At 52.8% G+C, this 18,174-nt stretch overlaps 1 protein-coding gene across 4 annotated transcripts in view; it reads left to right on the forward strand.

Moving 5' to 3' along the window:
- The first annotated feature begins 5,846 nt into the window (after positions 1-5,846).
- INPP5B (inositol polyphosphate-5-phosphatase B) overlaps positions 5,847-18,174 on the forward strand; it is a 46,534-nt gene continuing 34,206 nt past the window's right edge. The window contains exons 1-7 of one of the 4 annotated variants that reach the window (XM_032432774.1): positions 5,847-5,917; positions 6,627-6,709; positions 7,095-7,186; positions 8,718-8,815; positions 8,932-8,961; positions 10,190-10,300; positions 14,608-14,748. In XM_032432774.1, the coding sequence (XP_032288665.1) occupies positions 6,653-6,709; positions 7,095-7,186; positions 8,718-8,815; positions 8,932-8,961; positions 10,190-10,300; positions 14,608-14,748 (529 nt within the window). In that variant the 5' untranslated portion in view covers positions 5,847-5,917; positions 6,627-6,652. The other 3 variants (XM_032432792.1, XM_032432809.1, XM_032432782.1) reach the window with 3 other exon arrangements.

Raw genomic sequence — 18,174 nt, forward strand, 5'->3', positions numbered from 1 at the left:
AAGAACAGGGCTCCCACCCAGCGACCTGACCGGGCTCGGGCAGGAGCAGGATGGTTCCTTCTCGGCTTACAGCAGTAATCCTTAATATTGGCAGGTTCCTAGATTCCTTTGGAAATACAAAGATAAAAATTGTGGACTTTCTCCCCAGGAAAATACATGTGCATAGATACTTTTGCACACCACTTGAAGGGTTCATGAATGCCCAGAAGTCCATTCTTGGTTCCTGAGTCTTAATCTCTCCCTTAGACATGGAGTCCGAACCTCCACCTCCTGGTGGAGACCAGGGCGCTTCCTGCTGAGAACAGGTGACAGCTCCCTCTTCAAGGAGGAAGGCTGCTCATCAGGGAAGGGAGTCCAGGCAGGAAGCTGCCAAGGAGTCATTCCTGGGCTTGTCCCCCAGACTGGTCCTGCTGAAACCAGAGGCTGATCCTGGGATGAAACTCCCAGAAACAGGAGTCTCCTCAATCCCACCTCTGAGAGGAAAGCCCATCGTCGATCTGTGTCCAGACACAACTGGCCATCCCTTTCCTCCACTTTCTTTCTGTTCCCTTCCCTGGGGTCAACTTCAGCGGGAAGGCTTCACAAAGAAGAGTACCCTAAATATAACCAATGTGTTGGGGAAGTGAGGAGCAGACATAGTTCTGGGATTTTTCTCCTCCCTCTGCATTGTTTTATCCTTGGGACGATGGCTACCCCTCATTTTTCAGATCCTGCTAGCAGCCTCACCTCAGAGTTCTCATGGTGGGAATGGACCTGTGGTCTCTCCCCGCACACCACCCTTTCTACTACCAGCCAGCCTGAGTTCTCCCATTCCAGGTGGGTTCTGGAAGGACACGGCCTCCCCTCCTTCCTGTCATTCCCGAGTTTCTGATCTCTCTACCTGCCAGGTTTCTGATCTACACAAAGAGGCATGTCCCAGCAGGACCTTGGGATGGGGGTCCTTCAGTCTGCCCATGCTGCCAATTGGCTTTAATTTCTCCCTCCAGCTACAGTCTGGACATCCTTTGGCTGTGCTCCCTTCTTTTGTCTGTGGCCCCTGTGTCCGCAGCAGCAGCAGTGTTGGAAGGAATCCCCAGAGCTGACAAGTGATTCCGGGGGCTGCATCATGCACACGTGCTCCCTGCCCTCCATAGCTTCAGGTGTGCAGGTAGGTCAATGGCTGGGAGAGTGTTGGGGCACTGGGAATATTGGGAATATTCTCTCTAGTCATGGAGAGGTGCACAAATTAAAGTAGATGGGCAAGAACCCAAAGTAATGCAGATTAGGAGCTAACCAGCCAGGCTTTCTGATTCTGCTGAGTGTCTGGCCCCCTCACACTCTTGAGTTGTCCCTCCAGCCTCATCTACCCAAACCAGGGAGGAGGAAAAAAGGCATGTGGGAGGCCCTTCCTTTCACATGGACACAGACTTCTGGAGAGCTTCTGGGCCCTTCTCTTAACCTGTTCACCTTTGGAAACAGTTCCCCTTGGAGAGGTGTTGATGGGAGAACTGCTGCTTGCTTGTGGTGTTGGGAGGGGAGGGAGCAACAGAGGGGCTGAGGCACCTGGTGGTAAGAAGCGGTGAAGGTAGGGGCACCTGGCTGGCTTAGTACCTAGAACATGTGACTGTTGATCTCAAGGTCGTGAGTTCGAATCCCATGTTAGGAGTAGAGATTACCTACAAAAGGAAAACAAAATTAGCAGGGGTGAGGGTAGAGAGAGACGTGGCCCCTACTGCCAAGCCTCACGTCAGCACCTTGGACCCCGAGCACTGTCCCGTTCGTGCAGCCCTCAGCTGGGTCCGTCGCGCTCTAGCTCCTGTAGCACCTGGGCAGCAGTCTGTGGCCAGCAGTAGCTGTCCTCAGCCTGGGGACCCCAGCCCTTCCCGGACTCCGACCAACCCTCACTCATGACTGTTGTTGGACCCTGGGACTGCCCCTCCTTTTCTCTGACCTCATGACCTCTTTCACTTGACCTTTCCTTGACCTGGGACCCTTCAGCTGGTTGCTCCCTGCAGTGGTCCCCTCTCTCCTCCTCCTCCTCTCCTGCTGGTCTTAACTGGTAGCCCAGAACCTGGGGTGAAGTCAGCTGACCCCTGCTCCTGTCCAGGAGGAGAGAGCCTCCTGATGCCTTCACCCCATGGAAATGGGGCCACAGTGTTCAAACCTGTCCACAGATACGCACAGATTCTCCTGCTTCAGAGAGATGTGCTACCAGGGAGGCAAAGTTCTCCAAACAGCAGAGCACGGGGAGCATGGCTGCGAGGTGAGGGGCCGGGTGGGGCTGCTGCTGACCCTGCGTGCAGTAAGGTCCTGGGAGAGAGATGCTGACAGGTGGAAGAGGAGTCAGTGGTTGGGGTTGGGGCAGATGGTTGAGCTTGGTCAGAACTGGCCATCCCTGCTCCTCCCAGACTCTGGGCACTCTCTTCCAGCTGATTCGACTCAATGCTGCCCACTACACGGCCCAGTGCAGCCTCACTTACAACAGGGGAAATGAAACCAGTCCCAGTCCTTGCCTGTGGGCCAACAACTGGGCCGCTAGCCCAGGCCCTTGCTCTCTGCAGGGCTGCAGTGGCAGCCCGCTCTCTCTGCTTGGCACTTAGTGAGCCGGCCTCTGCTGAGCAGGCCCACCAGCCTGGGGCCAGAGCCCCTCCTCCATTGCCCTGACTCTCACTCCTCCCATTGGCCCCGTGAGCTCTGAGCCCCACCCCACCGCTCCCAAGCCTCAGCCTTGCCCACCCACTAGCCCCCAACTCTGAACCCCACTCTTTGAAAGGCCCTCAAGTCTGAGGTCAGTTTTCACCAATCCTCAGCCTCTAGCAACACCCTAACCTCTGAGCCTGGTCAGGCTGACCCTTACCTTTGAGATCTACTCTTCTCATCACTCCCCAAGTCTGAGATTTGTACCTTTGGTTCCCTACCCCCTCCAGATTCCCCCTCCCCCCACTTCCCCCTCTCCACACCAGCACTTCCCTCCCCACAAAACAGTGCTGGTCCAGGGTGGCAGCACAGTGGGGAGTTTCAGGTTGTGATTGCCGCACCCCCCACACGAACCATTTGGGGTGGAGAGCTGGGACTTTGCAGAGGGTTACCACCCCACCCCACTCCCTGCAGCAGACCGACCGTTACTGCACTTCCCCAGGCAGCCCTGCTTGGCTCCCAGGCCTAGGCCACCTGACCATCCTAGAGGACAAGCTGCTTCCTGCTACACTCCTGGTGACCCCCAAGAGGAACGTGGCTCCTTCACACCTGCCTGTTCTGGGAGGCAGAGGCAGGGACAGAGTGGGGGCTCGGACCAGCGGACCAGCAGACAGATGGACAGACATGTGAGGCTCCAGCCCCACTTCTGTGCAGCATTCACTCCCTGTTCAGCCTGAACAGAGTTCCCCGCCCCTCAGCCTGCCCTCCACTTTCTCTTGCAGGGGAAAATCTGTGCCACCTTCTCCTGCCAAGGTAGTGACTGCTCAAAGGGCAGAAAGCTGTGACCATGTGCCCCAAGGGCTTGGACTTCTGTGAGGTGAGCCCTGGGACTGCTCCAAAGATTGCGTTGCTGTCCTTCCGCAGAACTGCATGCCTTTCTCCTCGCGCCTGCACAGAGCGGGTCAGCAGCCGGATCTGGCTGGAGCTAGAGCTGCTGGGGGCCAGGCTGCCCGGGGTCCAGCAAGCTTGACCCTCTCAGCTCTGCGTTATACCAAATCCAGGGCAGCAGCTGGGATTTTCCAAGTCTCCATGACATGCTTCCTTGTTTCTGGTCACCCTGTATGTTCTCTGGGGACTGGCCGGCTGACCTCGTGGGGAGGGAGCTGCGGGTCCAGGGAGGTTCAGCTCAGCCCTAGGCCCACTTAACACTTTCTGCCTCGGTGAGTGGGGGGCAGGGGCAAGTGGAGTACGAATGGTCCCATCTCTTCTTGCAGTTGAACTTGTCCAGCTCAGGCTATGCTGCGGGCTGCAGCCAGGCCTGCATGGCAGGGACCCCCGGGGGTCCCAGGGCTGTGGCTCAGCCCTGCTGCCAGGAGTGCCGCCAAGCCTCAGCCTCAGGCAACGGCCTCCAGCTTCACTAGGAATCTTCACTAGGAGCCCCCTGCTCTGGGCCATGGCTGGGACCATGCTCCTGCTCCTCCACTCTGCCCTGCTCCCTTCCCACTCCCCTAGCTGGACCCAGCAGAACCAGGGAGCTGCAAGGTCCTGCAAGCCCCCAGTCCCACCCCGGCTCTGATTCCTGCAGCTGTATCTTCAGTGAAAAGGATTTGTCAAGTCCACAGCCTGGGTTCCAGGATCCTTACTTCTCCCTCCCAGGGCCTGGGCCTGAACTTGGTGCCCTCCAAGGGGACAGGGCCTCAGCCCCAGTCTCAAGGAGAGGCTGGGGGTCGTCTGGAGAAACAGAACCTCCCTCTTGACCCCCATCAAATGGGAGGACTCCAAAGTCTGGCCCCATCCACTTTTCCCAGACCTTCCTCCCCAGCTTTTATCATTAAGAGTGGGGCTGGAATTGGGGTTCCCCTGCTTTCCTGGTGACCCCACCCCCTTTATCTCCAAGGGTCTGAATCAATTCACTTTCTCCTCATCCCCTACGTAACTTTGAAATCAAATTCAAATAAACTTGAACTCCATTTGAGTTGTGGATTTCTGGCAAAAGGAGAAGATTGGGAAGAAGGTGCCATCTGTTTCTGGAAGATGTTTACATAGGTAGAGTTGGACTGGCCATTAGGGCAGCAACTCCCAGCTTAGTGAAAGAGAAGGTGGCACCGGTTTGAGGTCACAGTGGCCACTCCTTCCCCAGCACTGACCCTTTAGTTTGGGTCAAAGCTTAAAAGAAGGTGTATACATTAGGACAGTTCATTAATTCGCTAATTCAGTAAACACATTCTGAGGGCTGACTGTGCCAGAAACTGTGCAGGGTGATATGGAAAAGACATCGCCCCGTCCTCAGGGAGCTTACAGCTTACAGTGACATAGCCAATAGGGTGAGAGACTGGTCCTGGACTCCCGTATCCGAGCTGGCCCCTTTTGTCCATCTGGGGCAAACTCCTTATCTTAGATGCAGAAATCAAGGCCCAAAAGGAGAAAGTCTGTAAATCGGGGGAGGGGGCTTCAGAGCAATAGGCTGTCTTGAGAGCTGAGGGGCTCCCTCCCATGTCCTCTCTCCTCCCAGAGGAGGAGGGGAGGAGGAGGATTGGGTCTCTGCATGGCAGTGCACATGAACAGTGTTACCCCTTTGCAAAGCACACTCACATTCATTGTCTTCCAGCAGTCCCATGAGGCGGGCAGGACCAGGTGCTCCCGTCACGCACACATCACACACACGGGAGAAGGGAGGAAAGGTGGCAGTGTGTGGCAGGGTCAATGTACGGAAGCTGGAGCGAGACCAGCTGAGCCCAATTTTGCCACTTGCTAGCTGCAGGGCCTTGGTCACACTGTTTAACCTCTCTGATCCTCAGTTTCTCCACCTGGGAAACAGAGGTGATGGTTCTTCAACAGTGCTGTTCTCCTTTAAGCTAGGACAAGGTAGTTCTGTGGGGAGAAAGCGTTCCAGTCAAGGCCAGAGCTGGCCAGCGTGGATGGGAGTTCAGGATGGAATAGAGGAGAAAATGAAAATGCATTCTTTTTTCCCTTAAGGCAGACGTGGCCATCTTCCTTCCGTGCCCTGGGCGAGGAGCTCTGGCCCCATGACTTGGAGGGCTGGGGTGGAAGTTAGATCAGTCATTAAGAAAACCTTTCTGGAATCGGGAGCCCAGCGTAGCCCAGGACCTAAAGAGTTAATGGGGGTGGTGAGCACCCCCCCCCCACACACACACACACACCAGCGCCCCCGTGATTGGTGCGGGCATGCTGGGACTTGTGGGCTGGCTGACCATCTTGTGGCGCAGGGGCTGCTGGGAAACGTAGTCACTAGCCGGCCAGGGCCGCGGTGTCCCACTACCCAGCGGTGACAGCTCGCGAGGTAGGTGGCAATGGCAGGGGGCTGGGAGCAGGTGTGGAGCAGGGAAGCCAGGGCAGGGCTGGGCGGGAGGGAGTGGGCAAACTGAGGGCTGAGACCCTTGTCCTGCGGCTGTCAAAACCGGACACCCCCTGGCCTGTGGCTGATGCAATGAGGCCTGCTGGGCGGGGCGGGGGGGGGGGGCAAGGAGCAATGGGATGTTTTTTCCTGTCTCCAAGGAAAGAGGAACAGGACTGGGGTCCTTGTCCAGGATGAGACACCTCCCTTCCTGAGAACAGGACGTTTCCCCCAAAACCCATGCAGACACACCACGGACACCTCCCAGAGAGGTGCCACCAGGACTACTACTGCTCCCCCAAAAGGGAGGCAGAGCCCTATCCCAGGGGCAGTGGGACCGTGTCTCCATCTCCAGTAATGGGACAAGGCACCCACCTTCCAACTAGTTGACAGGACCCCACTCAGAAACAACTGGATGCCCTTCCAGACAAAGGGTGGTACAACAAATTGTACATCCCTCCAGGGCCAAAGGGATGGCCCCTCTCCCTAGAAACTAAAAGGCCCATCTAAGGAGGAGGAAGAGGAGAGTCAGGCCTCCTCTACCCTCTCCCTGTACAAGGGCCCCTCCTCCCTGCCCCCCAGCCCTCTGAGGCAGCTCCATCACCTCCTGGGTAACTTGTTGACCAAAGGGGGCTCCTATCTGCTGTCTCCCCAGGGTGTGTCTGCCCAGCAGGGCCCAGCATGGACCAGTCTGTGGCGATCCAGGAGACCCTGGCTGAGGGAGAATACTGCATCATCATATCCTTCCCAGCACTGAGCTCCCAGCCCCGGCACACTCCCTGGCCCTGGGAAGTGGAATGGACCGTGTCTATGTGTCTATCTGCTCTCCTCCCTCTCTCTGTGTGCCATCAGGGGAGAAGGAAACCAGTATTTACTAAGTACTTGCTCAGTGCTGGACTCTGCCCAGTGCTTTAAATACTGTTATGCTCCCAACCTACTGTGAAGTTGGGTGTTATCATCCCCATTTCACAGATAAGGAAGGATCAGAGAGGTGAAGTGACTTGCTCAAGGTCACACAGTGAATCTGGATGAGCAACAGAAGGGCAGGGAAGGTGGGCTGGGCTGGGTTGGCAGAGGCCTGGCCTGGGGTTTCGTTTTGGCTTCCCTTGACCCTACACAGCAGGCAGTACAAGGTGTGCTGTGTGAGGGAGAAAGCAGGCAGAGCCGCCTCCTGGGACTCGTGCGCCACCGTCGGAAACGTGGCCAGGAACATGCGTAAGTGAGGGGTTTGGTCCTTGCTTGTCGAGCCTCGGGGTTATTCTTCACTGTACCCTCCAGCTGGACTTCAGCCATCCCTCTGGGGTAGAGTCTAAGTCTTCTAGATTAATTATAATAATGATACTTAACATGGTTTGAACACTATATTCTAAGCCCTTCATCATGTGTATTAGCTCATATAATCCTCAAAATCTGATGAAAAAACTCCTCAGGCATAGATGACTTAATGTACTTGTCCAGATCTTGAGTCGCGTGGTCTTTCTGCCTGGGTTCAAATCCAGGTTTTATTACTTCTGTTTTTTTTTTTTTTTAAGATTTTTATTTATTTATTGAGAGAGAGAGAGAATGATAGAGAGAGAGCATGAGAGGGAGGAGGGTCAGAGGGAGAAGCAGACTCCCCGCTGAGCAGGGAGCCGGATGTGGGACTCGATCCTGGGACTCCAGGATCATGACCTGAGCCGAAGGCAGTTGATCAACCAACTGAGCCACCCAGGCGCCCCAGGTTTTATTACTTCTGAGCCACATGACCTTTTTTTCTTTTTGTTTTAGAAAGAGAGTGTGAGAGCGAGTGGGGCAGGGAGGGGCAGGGGGAGAGGGAAAGAGAATCTTTTTTTTTTTTTTTTAAAGATTTTGTTTATTTATTTGACAGAGAGAGGCATAGTGAGAGAGGGAACACAAGCAGGGGGAGTGGGGGAGGGAGAAGCAGGCTTCCTGTGGAGCAGGGAGCCCGATGTGGGGCTTGATCCCAGGACCCTGGGACCACGACCTGAGCCGAAGGCAGACGCTTAACGACTGAGCCACCCAGGCGCCAGGAAAGAGAATCTTAAGCAGGCTCCACAAGGCCCCAGGCAGGGTTCTATCTCTGAGAGCACGCCCTGAGCCAAAATCAAGAGTCCAACATTTAACTGACTGAACCATTCAGGCACCCCCTGAACCACATGATCTTGAGCAAGCAACCTCTGTACTTCAATTTGTCCAGATTAAAGATTAGAGTGAGTTAGTACCTGTAAAATGTTTCAAACACTGTGAAGGACATAGAAAGTACCCAATAAATGTTGCTAGTAATTCCTACATATTACACAGAAGCAGAGAGAGAATGAAGACTACTTATCAAAGGTCTCAGAGCCAGAAAGTGAACCTCACGATCTCAGAGCTGGGAGGGAGGGGCATGAGACATTTTCTAATCTACCACCCTCAATTTACAGATAGCAAAACTGTGGTCAGAGAGGGAAGGGGGTGGCCGGGATTGTGCTGTTGCTGTTACACACAATGGGTAGATGACGCACATGTTTTACTCACAAAGCAGGGGCGCCCCCAAAATAAGACACGTTCAGCTTTGAGGACCTATGCATAGAATTGCGGTCTCTGATGGGCACCGTGGACAGAGAAGGCATGAGGATTGTGTATAGCTAGGCACCCCCACCATGACCCTAGGGACCAAGGAGGGAATGTGAGCACCCAAGGCCTCCACGATGGGCCTGAGGGACGGCCAGTGGGCCCTGTCTTCACTGCTGCTTCCTGCCCTTAGTCTCTTCATGTATATGCACCGGAGGATGGCCATTACGGGGGACGATGTCTCTTTGGACCAGATAGTGCCAGTCTCACGGGATTTTACGCTGGAAGAAGGTGCCACAAGGGCTGGGCGGTATGAATCCCTCTTCTCTGGGTCCCCGGGTCATGTCTGCCCTTGCAGGGGCTAGGGTGCCCAATGGCTAAGGGCCTTTTCGTTTCCCTCCCCACAGTGTCCCCAGAAGGCGAACTCTACATTCTTGGTGAGTGGTCCTTTCAGCGTGAGTCCCAGCTGGGGCAGGGGGTAGAGGAGCTGCAGAGAGAAGAATGGTGTGAAGTAAGAGCACTCTGATGTCCTTCCCGTGGCAAGCACGACCCTGGAGGATCAGGCCCGCCCACCTCTCTGGCCTAGGTTCCATCGTTCTCCTCCTCCTTGCTGTGCTTGGAATCTTCTGGATGGCTTCCCATCACCTCAAACATGACACCACCGAGCCCCTGCACATGCTGTTCCCTCTTCCTGAAAGCCCCCACACCTCCTTTCACTTAGCCAACTCATCCTTCAGGGCTTCAGTTCACACTTTGCTTTTTTCCAGGAAGCTTCTGTTGAGCCTCCTGAAATTGTCCAAGCCTCACTGATACCCATTCCTTTTTCTCATCCTCGCCAGGTCTCTGTCATTCACGTTGATTTAATTATCAGTGGTGAACGAGTTTAATGCTTACCTCCTTTGCCAGACTGTAGTAATGGCGGTGGTAATAACAACAGAAATGAATGTTTAATCCCTGGTCGTCTTGTGCCAGGCACTGTGCTAAGAGCTTTATGGGCATCATATGCTGCTTTCCTCACAACTCCATGAGGTTATCAATGCTCTCATCCCTATTTTATGGAAGAGGTAACCGAGGCCCAGGGAAATTAAGTAACTTAGTAAGTGGTGGAACCAGGTTTCAAACCCAGAATCCAGACTCTGGAGCCCACCCTCTTGATCACGGTGCTGGATTACTCCTACTCACTTATTAGTTCAGCACATTTGTGGGTGCTCACCATGAGCCCACAGGCTGCTGAGGTCATGCTATGAGCCCGCAGATAGGCTGTGTCCATTCTCTTCACCATGGTATTCCCAGGACCTCGCTCCTGCCTGGCATAGTCAGGTGGACCATGGACAGACAGACAGCCCCTCTTGTCTGCCTCCATGTGCTTTTCCTTCTGCTCGAGGAGGGAGAGACCACAGGTTAGAGAACTTGTTCTCTTCCAGCCCCGTCTAGGACTCTTGTGGTGAGGCTTCCTGACTGTTAGAACCTTGGTCCACCCCCTCCGTGGAGCGAGGAGGATGTTCATTTGGAGCTCAGGGTACAGAGATTCCCTTACGACCCAGTAGCAGCCTTGGGTGAACTGCTTTATGGCCGAAGGAGCCTTGGGATCTCCATTCTGGGGCCGCGAGCCTTAGCACTTGGTTCCTGGAGGCCAAGGGCTCAATTCCCACCTCCTCTGTGCAGGCTCAGATGTGACCGTCCGACTGGACACAGCGGAGCTCAGCCTCGTATTCCAGCTGCCCTTTGGTTCACACACCAGGATGTTCCTCCAAGAAGTTGCCAGGGCCTGTCCAGGTAGGTAAGACCCCAGGTTCTCTGGGGTGGGGGCGTTGGCTGGGCACTGACCTACCCTGCTGCCAGTTGACTTTCCACCCTTTGGCCTCACACTCCACAGTTTCTGTGCCCTCTCAAACCTGCTGGCCTGAAGCCACAGTGCCCTCAGGCTGCGAGCCAACCACCTGTTTGCATTTCTGGTTTCCCATTTCCAGACCTGAGTTTTAACTCCAGCAGAGCCCCCTTTGTCCTCCTGGTTCTGGGCAGGGCTGCACAGGATAGGCTGTGATTCTGATGTAGAATCTTTTACAAGTTAGCTGGGTCTGTAGCTTCTAGAGGCCCATCTTTTGTCTCTGGCAACCACAGATGGAACCAAGAGAAGTCTGGCACATGGGCTCTCCTGCCCTTGAACCCTGCTCTCTCTCCCGCTGCAGCTGAGGAAAGAGTCTAGCTTTGGCTTAGCAGTGAGAGGTTAGTGGCTTCTGGGGCAGAATTTGTTTGGATCAGGATTTCAGCCAGGCAGGTAAAGGAGAGTTTTTACAGAACAGAGGATTAGCCACAGAACATGCAAATCCGAGCCACCAGGTGCTGGGCTTAGGTGTTACGCAACACTGTTACTTGTTTCCTTTCCAGCCAGCACCTTGTCTCTGTGGGAATGGGGCAGGGGGTGCCTCCCTCCCATTGTGGTCTCACCATAGAGACTGAACCTCCAGGGGGCTCCAACTTAGCTACCTGGTGTGCCAGGAAGGAGACTGGCTTTGGGTGCAACCTGGCATATGTGGGAAAAGGAAGTAGAAACAAGATTACAGAGCCTTGAATGCCTGGTTAAGGGGTTTAAAGTTTATTCTATGAGCAGGGGGAAATTTGTCTCCAAAGCTTCAACTCATAAGGATAACTCATCTTACGATTATTATTAGTAGATGTACGAGGGGTAACAATAGTAAACAAGCAAAGAGCATGGACCTTGAAGCTACACAGCCCCCTTGCCTTTGAAACTATCTTTGCCGATCCCTAGCTGTGTGTGACTTGGGGCAAACCACCTTTCACCTCTCTGAACCTTGGCTTGTAGATTTGTGTATGTAAAGAATATCTTCCTCACGGAGTTGTGAGGGTTAAATGGCATAACACATGTGAGAGTGCCCAGCACATAGTAGGAGCTCAGAAACTGTTTCTTCCTTCTGTACAAGAGGGTCCATAACTTAGCTAACGTTCATTGTTGACGCAGTGTGTGTTTGACCCTGTTCTAGGAACTTTTCACACATTATATTGTTTTCCTTACTGCAGCCTTACAAGGTAGGTATCAGCAACCTCTCCATTTTACAGATCAGGAACCTGAGGCTCAGAGAGTTTAAGTGTCTTGCTTGAGGTCACAGCTGGTGAACCCATGGAGCCAGGATAAGACAGGACTAGATAGTCTCCTCCAGAGCTTGAGCTCTTATGGGTTTTGTTTGCCTGTTTGTTTGTTTTACAGGATTTATTTATTTATTTGAGAGGAGAGAGCACGAGCAGGGGGAGGTGTGAGGGGTAGGAGGAACGGAGGGAGAGGGACAAGGGACCAGCAAACTCCCCACTGAGCACGAAGCCGAAGCCCGATGCAGGGCTCCATCGGGGCTCCATCCCATGACCCTGAGATCATGACCTGAGCCCAAGTCAGACGCTTAACTGACTGAGCCACCCAAGTGCCCCGAGCTCCTGTGTTTCGATGCAGAATCTTTTTTTTTTTTTTTTTTTAAAGATTTTGTTTATTTATTTGACAGAGAGAGATACACAGCGAGAGAGAGAACACAAGCAGGGGGAGTGGGAGAGGGAGAAGCAGGCTTCCCACAGAACAGGGAGCCCGATGTGGGGCTCGATCCCAGGACCCTGGGATCATGACCTGAGCCGAAGGCAGACGCTTAACGACTGAGCCACCCAGGCGCCACCTCGATGCAGAATCTTTTATAAGTGCTTCCTAAGCTTATGCCACCTTATCCCATATAAACGGTTCTGTGAAGAAAGACTTTGGGGGAGGTGATGTGTAAGCTGAGAGCTGAAAGATGAATGAGGTTTTTCCCAGGCAGGCAACAAGGGGGGAAGGGCTGTCAGAGGGAAGAGCAGGTTGTTGGTGGGATTGAACTTGGGGTAGGAAGGTATGGAAGGAGCTGAGCCAGGAGAGGCCAGCAAAGACAGCTGAGGAAGGGTCTTGGACTTTGCCCTCCAGCTCATGGGGAGCTGTAGGAGTTTTAAACAAAGGAATGACAAGGTAGATTTGCATGTAGGAAAAGTTCCTCTGGCAACTGGTGCGGAAGGGGGAGAGCCTGGGGCAGGGAGGTCAATGGAAGTGTATTGCAAGGGTTCAGGTGTAAAAACTTAGGCTTGGAGGGGCGCTGGGTAGCTCAGTCAGTTGAGTGCCTGGCTCTTGGATTTCAGCTCAGGTCGTGATCTCAGCATTGTGGGATCAAGCCCCAGGTCGGGCTCCACACTCAGTGTGGAGTCTCCTTAAGATTTTCTCTCCCTCTTCCGCTCCCCCCTCAAATAAATAAATCTTAAAAAAAAAAAAAACAACCCACAAAACTGAGGCTCAAGCTAGGGCCTGGTAATAGGGATGGGGAGGAGACGGTGCACTGGAGAACTCAAACTGAAGGAATGAAGGTGCCCCGGGGGCAGTGAGTTTGGGTTGTGTTCACATCTTTACCCCCAGTGGTTAGGACGGTGCCTGGCACCTAGTAGATACTTCATGGATATGTGTTGAATGGAAGAACAAGCTTGAGGCCAGCTGTGAGGATGCAGAGAGAGGAATCAAGGATGACTTCCCTCTTTTAGGCTTAAGTGTGTGTCTATCGGTTGTTTTCCCTGCTCTGCCTTCTGGGGCCCACACTTGGGACAACCAGCAGGAACCTGCACTGAATCAAGTTCTTCTCTGAGCAGTCGTCCTGATATGGACTTCCTCAGGGAGGGGCCAGGGTAAGAGGGGACTCTCACTGCTGAAGACTCTTGGGTGTCTACCAGCCCAACCCTTGCATTTTACAGATAAAGGGACTGGAGTCCAGGATGAGGTGTGAGGTGAAAGGTGAAAGGAAATAGGTTTTCTCCACCCAGTCCTTGGTGGGTAATATGCAGCACAAAAGGTCAGGGAGTAGAAGTACCTTGGTCAAGAGACCACAGTTAGAGAAAAGAAGTAGCTAACCCGAAATGAGCACCTACTATGTCCCAGACATTTTTCTAGACATCTAGACAATGCACACCAACCATGTTCTCCTGTTCTGTCTTTTGAGCAATACTAAAGAGTAGATATCCTGTTTTATAGATGAGTAAACTGACACAGAGAAGGTAAGTAGCTTACCCAAGGTCATTCATCAATTGAAGTAATATGACAAGGTTTGGAACCCCAGGTTCTAACTCATGCCCACCGGGTCCAGAGATTTCAATTCAGATCCCAGCTCTGCCACTTCCTAGTTATGAATGTGAACAATATATTTTATTTCCTTGGGCCTTGGCTTTATCATTTGTACAATGGAGATATGAACCTGCCTTCCCTACTACTCCAAGAGTTTTGTGAGGATCAGATGAGGCCCAGGATGGGTTAACAGTATGTTAATGCTGAAAAGAATTTTAAAAGCTGTGTCTGGCAGTGCCACACGGGGGCCTGGAACCCAAATTTCTTCATTTATGATACCCTTGCAAATCCAATTCAGTTCGGTTAGGTTCATGCAGTTCTACAAGAGCAGGCAAAAGAGCATAGGAGACCAAAAGCGTTTGGGGCTCAGACAGACCTGGGTTTGAGTGAAAGGCAGAACCACTCAAGAATTTCTAGGAAGGAGTGGCAATCTGGTTAAGGGGGAACCAGAGGACTTGTCTTTGAGAGGACTTGTCTTGAAGGCATATCCCATAGCAAGCACACTGCTTTTACTTAGAGTGTGTGTTTATTTGGAGTAGTTTACAAGTTGCTGACGGAGATGATGGGCAATAAAAGCACCCAGCCCACTCCCTACTACTGACAGCTATTTGAATTCCCACGTCGCGACCTTAAACTTAAGGTCTCTGAGCTCAGCTGCCATGGGATAATAGTTCCCTACCTCCTGAAGTTAGTTGTGAGGATTAAGGAGAGATACACCTATGAAGCACAGACACTGGCACACAGTTATCACGGAGGAGTGGCGCGGGTCTAGCCTGGAAGGTTACTTTTGTTTTCACATTTATTATTGCATTTGACTCTGAAACGCACCGAGTGCGCAGGGAGACAGGCTTAGAGACTCCCGGGAGGCTGAGCGATTTGCATACAGTCATGCAGAGGTGGAACCGGCTCTTCAAGCCCATAGCTCAGCATTCCGTCTATGTCCCCGCCACAGGTTTCGACCCTGCGACTCCGGATCCTGAGTTCCTGTGGCTGTCTCAATACAGGTGCACCCGGCCGGAGCCCGAGCCGCCCACGCCGCTCGGTTGGAACTCGCCTCCAGGCACCCGGCCGCCGTGCACCGGGATTGGCGGAGGCAGGTATCCGTCTCGAAACGGGTGGTGGGGATTGGAGAAAGTGCGGCTACGGGGGCGGACTCCTTTCTGTTTAGGGGCGGGGCCATGGGGAAGCTGGGCCTTCGATTGGCGGAGGTGACACGCGGGGTGGGCCCCTCTGGGGGCGGAGCGGGTGGGGCGGTGCGGGCGGCGTGATGAAGAGCTTGAAGAAGCAGGCAGGGAAATGTCTGCCGCCGCCGGCTCTCGGGACTGCGACTCTGCAGGTCTTTGGAGGGCTGTGGGTGGCTGGGCTGGGGCTCTGGGCGGGGGCCGGCGGCGGGCCAGGCCCGCGGATGGGCACAGTCTGCGGTTTGGCCGGTGGACGCACGGGGCAAAGACTAAGGTCCTGGCCCTTAGGAGGCGGGGACGCTGGACTGAAGTTCCGTGGGGATGTTATTCTTAGCGGGAGTGGTGAGGGCAGGCGGATGGCTGTGTGGTACTCAGGAATCTGGGAGGCTGGGGTTGTAGTGAAACTCCGTTCCTGACTCGCTGTGTGACCTGGGGCCAGTCGCTGCCCCTCTCTGAGCCTCAGTTTCTCCATCCTGACCTTCCGTGTTTGGCTTGTGTTGGGGGTGCGCTCGCCTTGACGGTGCCTTGCTTTGGGCAAGGAAGGGTGTGTGTATTGGGGCTGCCTGGCTCTCTTGTCGGTCTTCGGCCCGTGTGACAGATGGGGATGTGCACAGACCTGGAGTCCAAGAGGGCCCTGTCCACCTTGGGACCCGAGGCCAGGGTGAGGTTACAGGTGAAAGGGACTAGATTTTTTTAAAACGAGCCCTTACTGGGGAATGTTGTGCAGCACAAAAGGCCAATTGTTGAACAGGAGGTTGTTTTTTGGAAAGCGAGAGGCCCAGGGCTGAAGTGTGCGTCAGTCTGGTGCTTTGGGAGGACCTGCAGACCTGGATTTTCTGTCCAGCTCCTGGATTTTCTGCGAGGGCTCTTTGGTATGTTTTTCTCCTGGGTGTGCCCATGCGGCTCCAGTTATGTGTGAGCTTTGGCATGACCACTGGTACCCATTCGCGCCCCTTTTCTCAGCCATTTGCGAAAGATGAAGAGTCGGTCAAGTAGCTGTGTTAAGTGTGGGCCAGCACTCCGCTTGCTCTTATAAGGCTTGGAAACTATGAGGGGCTGGGGCAAGGAGGGTGGGGATAGCATATTGCACAAAGTTTGTAAAATGAGAGGAAATTGGGTGAGCAAAGGACTTCCTCAGTGCTTATGCTTTTCCTTCATCTCAGCTGCCACAAGGCGCAGTTGAGGCGCCTGATGGTGCTGATAGTTTGCGTCTTTCTTGGGCTTATCTCTTCTCACTTGAAGTACTGATCTTGAGACAGCTGTTGCTTTGGTTCCCATGACATTCTGGGCTGTGGTGCTGGAACTGGTGAGAGCCTGCGACTGAGAACAGGCCCAGTGGCCACAGAAAGAGGTGGTTTGTGTTTTCTCAGCCAGCGTGCCAGCGCCAGGTTGCTGGAGTGCTTCATTCTCTAAGTGGACTGAGGTCTTCTGGGAGAAGTCAGGACAGCTCTGAAACCAGTTATCTGCCCCTGGGTGATAAATGCAAGGGATCTCAGAATCTTTCGTTTCTGTTCAAAAAACAAAACCTAGTCACATGCTGGTGAGGAATTATTGTCAAGGTTTTGTTTTTAGTTTTGGTTTAAAATGATTTGACCCCATCATAGTACCTACAGTAAGTGGGGTTATGCTATTAATTGCTAAGTTGCTCATGTTAAAATTGGTAAGAGATGGTGCCAAGCCCCCGGTTCTGCCTCTCATCTCTGTTTCCAGAGTTGCTCTGGCCTCAGAGGAGAGTCACTGTCTGGGTCTCCTCTGGATGTTCTGGATAGTCCAGGCCCCAAGGGAAACAGGTAGTGGATTTGGTTCTTCCCATATGCATATGATCAAAATACCCACTTCCTGATAGCCTGAGGAACCGACCCGAGGCAAAAGGCTGCTTTAAAATGCTACTCGTGATGCGCTTCAGGAGAAACAGGGCTCCCTCAAGGAGCTGACAGTCTAACCGAGAGGGGTCTGACAGATGTGATGTTGAAATGTTGCGGACTCTGCTGGAGGAGTGGTAGCCTGTTCATCTGATTCTCTTGGGCTAAGACATTGCACTGGCCTCAGACAAGTAGCTATCACAGGTGGGGCTTTTCTGCTTCTTCACTTATTTGCTCTTCTCTATGGAGCTTTTTCTTTCCTTAAAAAGAAATAAGGACAAATGCCTTCTTACTCCTATCCAGCAAGTGAAGGTGCTCTTATCCAGAAAACCCCTTGAGGGATCCTCCGTAGGCCTCCGTACTCATCCCTGTCCTTGTGTAAAACATTCACCTGCATTTCATCCTGGGCACATGCAAAGACCTGGAGCTGTGTTCTGGAAGATTCTGAGGTATGCGCTAGGAAGGGAAAGAACTACTCAGAAGTCCCAGTGGGGCTCTTCTGGGCTGATTTGACAAAGCGGTAATAACAAACAAATTTTGGTCTTTTGAAGTGGTTTTCTTATTTCCATGGTTGATTCAAAGTGAGGCAGCTTTGTAGTAACTCAAATTTCAAATGAGATGTGCTGTGAGTACTTTTTCCCCTGAACCCAGGAAACAAAGCATTAAAGTCTGTCTGGCCTGAGAAAGGAAATGTATGCTATTTATATCTCAGGGCAGCTAAAGGGTAACCTAGATCACTAGGGTAGAAGCCAGAGAGAATGTTGGAAAAATAGCCCCTGGGATGGTCAGCTCAGGGCCCCCCCACCCCCCGTCTTTCAATAAGTAAAGTCTGTGTGACCAACATATCCTTTTAGTGTGGAGAAAAGGAATTCTCTTAGATGTTTCTGCAGGTAGGAATATCGCCCGTCCTCTCTCTCTACCTTTGTGGGAAGCTCCGCCTGGTCCTCTCTCTCTACCTTTGTGGGAAGCTCCGCCTGATCCTAAGCAAATGAGTTTGAATCACTTTGTTTCTTTAAACAAAAGAGAACTGTGCTCCCTTTTTCTTCCTCCTTTTGTTGTTCCCTTCGCCATTTTCCCTCTTTGTCCCATTTAACCTTGTGTTTGTTTCTAGAACAGAAGAGCCCCCCCCCCCCCAAGACTTCTTTCCCTCAGAAAACAGTTTGTGTTGAAAATCTACAGTGGCAGTCTAGAGCAAGAGAAGTGACCCATAAACATTCATTTAGAAGGAGCTCTGCACAGAAAAATCCTCAGGGACGGAAGGTTCAGGAAGAGAGGCATCAATATTTATTAGAGGGAAGACAGTGTTGGAACATAGAAGCTCGCTGACTTGCATGTTTTCTTTGCTGCTTAAAATATACTGTAACAAATTTGTAGACTTTACCACCGATGATGCTTAGGCGAGCTGAAATTGGATGAATGATGAGGATTTGAACAAAGTGTGTGGCTAAGTGGCCTGGATATTTTTTATTTTTATTT

This window comes from Phoca vitulina, unplaced genomic scaffold, assembly GCF_004348235.1.
Source record: "Phoca vitulina isolate PV1807 unplaced genomic scaffold, GSC_HSeal_1.0 scaffold2, whole genome shotgun sequence".
Taxonomy (NCBI): domain Eukaryota; kingdom Metazoa; phylum Chordata; class Mammalia; order Carnivora; family Phocidae; genus Phoca; species Phoca vitulina.